The sequence below is a fragment of the Mizuhopecten yessoensis genome, unplaced genomic scaffold (genome assembly GCF_002113885.1).
Source record: "Mizuhopecten yessoensis strain PY_sf001 unplaced genomic scaffold, ASM211388v2 scaffold10821, whole genome shotgun sequence".
In the NCBI taxonomy this organism is placed as follows: domain Eukaryota; kingdom Metazoa; phylum Mollusca; class Bivalvia; order Pectinida; family Pectinidae; genus Mizuhopecten; species Mizuhopecten yessoensis.
In genome coordinates this window covers 535,755-542,501 of record NW_018408738.1, presented here as the reverse complement: position 1 = coordinate 542,501, position 6,747 = coordinate 535,755, and the positions used below count along the sequence as shown (strand labels likewise).

At 36.9% G+C, this 6,747-nt stretch overlaps 1 protein-coding gene across 1 annotated transcript; it reads left to right on the top strand.

The window, feature by feature from the left end:
• Positions 1-3,504: 3,504 nt before the first annotated feature.
• LOC110462667 lies at positions 3,505-6,061 on the top strand. Its single transcript, XM_021516748.1, has 5 exons — positions 3,505-3,562; positions 3,705-3,840; positions 4,252-4,551; positions 5,213-5,374; positions 5,648-6,061. The coding sequence occupies exons 3-5, from the start codon at positions 4,533-4,535 to the stop codon at positions 5,995-5,997; spliced, it is 531 nt and encodes a 176-aa protein (XP_021372423.1). The 5' UTR covers positions 3,505-3,562; positions 3,705-3,840; positions 4,252-4,532; the 3' UTR covers positions 5,998-6,061.
• Positions 6,062-6,747: the final 686 nt, after the last annotated feature.

The window sequence follows — 6,747 nt, the reverse complement described above, 5'->3', positions numbered from 1 at the left end:
AAAAGGGATTTCTGTATAAGATAAGTTACATTATAAATACTATTAAAATTAAATGAAACACAACATTATTTCGTCTCGAATCAAAGAAAGCTACGACTGTCCCGTACGTAATAACGACAGTATGGTCTAACATGAGTACTTGATTCGGACACACATATGTTTGCGTTGCCTTTTATGAAATTAGATAAACAAATATGACAATTGTATTAGTGACAGTACGGACACGGTAATTTTTGTTTTTTAAACTCATCATCTTGATGCTGAACAAATATTTAAAAAATATCCACATCATAATATAAACAGATGTATGTGCCTGTTGTGGGTTTAACGTCCTCACAACCGCCTGGGATATAAGGATGAGTCATGTGAACAGTAAGTAAATACAGCTCTATTGAACGTTTGAGCTAATGTAAAAACACATCTAACCGGATGGCGGAGAGCCGATGGCTGTTTTGATAAAGAATATGTTTATATTGTGTACACAAAACAAAATACCTCAGGGGGAGATCTTCAATTGCGTTTGTAACGATATAATCACATTTCTATAACTGCTAAAGATATCCAGAGTCGCTCTTACGTTTGAAGCGTTTTATTAAATATTCACATCTCATCTACATATATTAGACATCATTTAAACATATAATATTTTTCGCAAAACATTAATATGCAAATATCTGTACACCGGAAATCACACAAATAATTCTAAATAAGTACTGTTGTTGATACATTAACAAAGTAGTAAAACGTATACTGTTCAAGTATCTTATACCGTGTACATGCAAGAGTGTACACTAGAAGATAATATTTTAGCTTCTAACAACTATATCAGAAAGCTTTCAAGAGGAATCTATATATATTTCTGAGGTCAGCGTACTCTTTACATTACAAACCTACCCTGTTTGAAATATGCAAATATTCATTTCCATATCATTTGCATTATATCTACACTACATTAACATTTCATATTCTAATTAACAGAATAGCACACACTCGCCAAATGTTTTGTTTGGGGTTTTTTTCGCATTCATCTATATCGACGTGAGATAATATGCTGCCTTTAATGACAGGAACTTTATTGACCACGTCAAACTATCATAACAAACCTGAAGTCAGGTCAAAACATAGTCTTCTACATCAACCCTTACTTATATCTGTTATATTATCATGGCTTGCCTGAAAGCTATATCAAAACACGGTTGTTTTAATGTTTTAACCGTTTCTTGATTGTAGCACCCTTGCTTCCTCAACCTAAGCTGTTTACATGTCGCAGTTGATAATAAGATTTCTGCGACAATTAACGGATAAACTTACACACACAAGGAGCCAATAGATGTGACAGTTAACGGATAAATTTACACACACAGGGTGTCAATACCTGTGACAGTTAACAGATAAACTTAAACACACAAGGTGCCAATAGATGCAGGTTCATCAAGTTATGTTTTTATTTTGTTCATAAATGTAAGTACGTCCTTTTTCTTTTGTGTTCTTTTCCCCAGACCTCGCTTTGACAGATTACCTTGTGTGTAGTATAGTACTGATTTTGACATATTGAATAGAAAATATTTGTTGATAAGCATTAAATATTGCTTAACGATACACTTGACAATATTCTTAAGATGTATAGATGGCCGTGTTTTTGTATTTTGCATGGTGTGAATTAGTAAATGTTATGAAAATGTAATGTGAATGTAATTAAATATAATGCTGGACTGTACAGCTTTTTATAAACTATCAAGTGCTTTCTGGTTTGTTAATTAAAGCGCTAAACTAAGACGTGAATAAGGATTCCCATTAAAAGTTTTCGTGTGTACTAGAAGTGTTTAGAAGTTACATTCTTGTATTCACATACACTTATGAAATACTGAGTATTTTAAATACATGCAGTCAGTTAGTGTGAGATGTTTACTACACGATATGATCTAAAGCGTGTGCTGTCAAAAAGATGCGTAGGTGTTAATGTTTGTTTACAACAAAATCTCAAATTAAAGTCTGTACAACAACATATGTACATATGATATGAATAATCCACAGATATAAGGTGATGACTATAAAGTTTACTCTGTGTTTTTCTGTGTACAAATGTGGGGATGTTGCTTACCTTTGAATGTACATGTATTTGGTTTAAAGGATTTTATAACTCCAGATAATACATTTAAATCATAACAATAATGATCTTATAATGAATTACGAATGTTTAAGGAAAGACCTTAGACATGAGAGCAGTCAATTATGATAATAAAAAATCGAGATTCTTTTTTACTGCTTTAAAACAACCTAGTTCGTAGGTCGTCTCAAAGCGGTTCACAAATTATTATCCGTGGTTAAAGGGTCTTTGCAACAAGCCAATATCTTTCTCAACTCCCTGGGGAGCATACAGCCGGAGCTGCCATTCCGGCGCTCAAAGCTAGCAATCAACAATTCCAGCCCTGCCCAACTACGTACTCATTTACAGCTGAGTAGACTGGAACACAGTGCCGTGTCGTGACTCGAACCCACAACCCTTAGATCACGAGCCCGGAGTTCTACCACTAACTACCGTGCCTCCATCATTGTACATTACATTGTAATGAGGACGGATGTACTTCTATCAACTGTTTGATGTCGTACGTAAATTGATAGAAATTGAAAAAAATGATTAATTACATGATATATAATTCAGTATACCAATCTAAGTATCTGGTAAGACATCTGATTATAATTTAAATGAGATGAATTTTGCATTGACACGAATACTACGGCGTTAAGGTGGTCAGGTTGCACTTCTAAAAGCGCTCTCACATTCCACAAGGACTACGGGGTCAACAAGTGAAAAGAAACGGGGTCATCTGCCCAACCACATCGGTTTCCTTCTCTCGAAACAAGTAATCCGGTTTCCTTCCACACCAATACTCTATTGTACGTTACTTAAGTATTCTTTTAAGTTGTGTTTAATTAATTACATGCACGAAATGATGAAACTTCTTTCATAATTGTTGTAGAATAAATATTTTTATAGTAATATTAATATTTGTATAACACAGCGTATTTCCTCGCGACTACAACCTCACATGTATACCGCTACACAAACTGAGTCTGGACACACGGAAGGAGAAACGACCGGTGCCCAAATATACAGACGATGGCAAGTTCGTCGAACTAATGCTCAGCAATCGTTACAAATGTAGGTTTTCTCTGGCAGTTAGTAAATATAATGATTAAAATGGATTTTCTAAACGTATTGAGATAGACCAGATAACAATACTAAAAGATTGTTGAAACATATATACGCACAGCTACCTTGTAGATATGTACAATATGTGTTCTCCGTGTTTCATCCTACTTTTAGACCACCTTGCGGTAACATCCAGGCTACAATAGTGATTACTTTAAGTTGAAGTGACTTGTGTTAAAATTGTTGTAAAAAATACAGTTTATATTTACAATAAAAAACAATAAATAACTGTATGTAACAAAGGAGTCAAGGAGTACGAAACAGTTGCTTTTATTTTAATGTTTATCACGAACGACCACTGCTGTCATTAACGGGAAGAGCTTCGTCAAGCCGACCAGTCCTCTACAGGTAAATCATTAAGGCCATGCTGCTAACATATATCTTGCAATTTCATTTTATGCTCTATTTTTAATCACTCGTGGTTATAATATTTGCTTTTTTTGCACTTTTTATTCTTTTGTGGTGTTGTATTCTATACTGATTATTGCAGACTTACCCTGACCTTGACAGTGTGATTGAGTCGTGTAACAAGACGGACCTTAGGTGTGAGGAAGAGATCTGCTTCTGTACTCAAGTAATTAAGGTGGACATTGGAACCAATGTCCAGTTTGTTTCAGTAGCTCCAGGTATGTTTAACCCGAAATTCCGCTGGCCCTGACAACAGACTTAGACATTTTGATCGATATAGTTATTTAGTTTATTAGTCAATCCCATGACCTACAAAATGGCGTCGCTCAGGTGAGAAATTTTGAACGAATGAAAACCGAAGATTCTCCAGACGGAATATAGCAACTGTTGGTGATAATAAGAGCATATCGATATGTGTGAGGTATGCGTTCTGTCATAGCAGACATGTATCTATCAAAATTGCCAATTCTTGCTAAATTTCATTGTTGAAACACTTATTCTTACTACAGAATTCGGTGAATCAATATATCTAAAATATGCTTACTCTTTTCAGAGATCAATAACCAAATCATCACAAATATTATAATAGATAATTCTCAAAAGTATATCATTACTGTGTTTTTGTGCAGGTCCCGATGTGAGCGTGCCTATAATTGGACTGCAGCATCCAATCCACACTTACGGTCATGACTTTCACGTGTTGAAGGTGGCTTATTCCCATTTCAACTTGTCATCTGGTGAGTCCTTGGATATTAACGAGGACATCGAATGTGAGTCAGAAGTGTGGTGTGATTGTCCAAAGTGGAAAAACGACTCTTTGGGCGAAGACAACATTCCAGGCCTTAACCTTGTGGATCCTCCCATAAAGGACACAGTACTTCTGCCGAGACATGGCTACACTGTCATCAGGATGAAAGCGGTTAACCCGGGTACAATCAACTCTCAGAACTAACCAACACCATCCCCTCCCCCAAAGCTAGCCCGGGCAAGATTTCCTCTCAGAACTTACCAGCACAATCCTCCTGGATAAACCCGGGTATGATCACCTCTTAGACCTAACCAAGACCACCCCCTTTACTCCCCCAAGCTAACTGCTGTACGATCAACACTCAGAACTAACCACCACCATCCACACCCCTCCCCGAGATAGCCCAGATACGATCAGCTTTCAGATTTAATCAACACTATTCCCTCGGATAACCGTGGTATGATCAGCTCTCAGAATTACAGTCTTCATCAACCTCTTCCCCCAACTCCATAGCTACCAGCCCCAGTCCCCATCTCCCCAACCCCAAGCCACCAGGCCCCAAGCCCCCAGGCCCCAGCCCCAGTCCTACCCCTAGCCCTACCCCCACCACCCTACCGGATTACCAAGGTACGATAGGCTCTCAGCTTTCAGAATTACCAACCATTGCCCAAACCCCTTCCGGCTTCTCAACCCTTTCCACTTTTGTTCAAGATCAGACACCGTTATGATGATGTAGAATAGAAAATACACATAATACGTAGGTAATATATAGTGTAACATCATCTTACTTAACCGGAAACAAAAATATTGAAATATGACAAAGGACTGCATTGCTGTTTCAGGATTTTGGTTCTTTCACTGTCACATTGAGATTCACCAGATCACGGGACTGGCGCTCATACTGCAGGTCGGGGATGTGGACCAGATGCCACCCACGCCCAAAAACTTCCCTACCTGTGGGAACTTCAACTTTCCACAGGAAGAATTCGAGGATATGACGAAAAGTAGGTATTTTTAGAACTTTGATGGGTATTACGTAGATGTTTGAAGAAAACAAATCTGTATTATTCTATTATTCGTTACGTGTTTGACCACTTCCGGTGTAACTCATTAAAGTTTGTTTTTTCGATGGTTATTGTTATATTTGTAACAGTTAATTGATATTTGATTCATTGTATAAGCATGGACAAATACTTATTTTCGTATACATGTGTAGCATCTTTAATAATTACCAAAATGATTGCTTAAAGATGATATATATATTTAATGTTTAATAGAGTCAAAGACCTCCTCGAAAGCTAAAGGAGTGACCAGCGCTTTTCTCAACCGTGACTTACTGGGACTTGCCGAGGCTCAACCAAACGGTTCCGGATGTGTGATGATAGTCAAAGATGACACAAAAACTGCCTACGTCATTGTTATATGCGCACTATTGACTACTGTAGTCGCATTTGGACTGTGCTTGTCGTGGCAAATCACTGAAAAGAAAAGTTTAATGCAAAAGTACGGTGACGATTTTGGTGTTAAGTTCCACCGGCTTGGTAGTGACACAGATAATCTCGTCGCTTCTGCAGGAGACAAAAGCATCGGACAATCGGCGACGTATATGATATTTCGCAAGATTTAAATTAACATTCAACTCTTGAGAATCTTAAGCTGAAAACCATCTTGTTCACTATAGTCGAATTACATTCTGGAGTTTATGATTAAATGTCACTGATTGATCAAGATATATACAATTGCATTGGTAATACATTGCATGTAAGATTAATCTTCTTCATTAATATTTTCATGTTACCTGTATCAGTTACCTATTACCGTTGCGTTTTAATAGTTTTTGTAATAAAATTCATTGCCATAAGTTAATATTGTTATAGCTTTACTTTGCGTTGCAGATATCGATACGTTTATCAATATAAGCTGTAACGCTTTTGACATTCAGTAAAGTCTGCAATACCAAACCAGTACTGCACAAATTTACATCCATATAGATACATGTACCAAAGAATAAGTATACGATTTGTAGTTGAAAGTCAGTTAATCCTTGCAGTGATGGAGTATGGTCTACATTCATCCTTGTATACCAGTTGGTTATTGTTGTAAAGAACAACTTTAAACAAAAGAGGGTTCATAAAATGTTGTCATACGAAAATAAAACCCACTTTAATGACATTTTAAATGAAATAGATGCAACCATGCATGAACACACGCACATTATCAACCCCGCCTCCCACCACACACATATTCCGTTTCGCACACGCAGACGTACACACGCATGCAGTCATATATCCTTCCACGTGCACACATCGCACACACAAAAATGGCTAAATTGTTTTACATCCAATGAAATTATCACAAATGTGTGTTTTAGCATTAA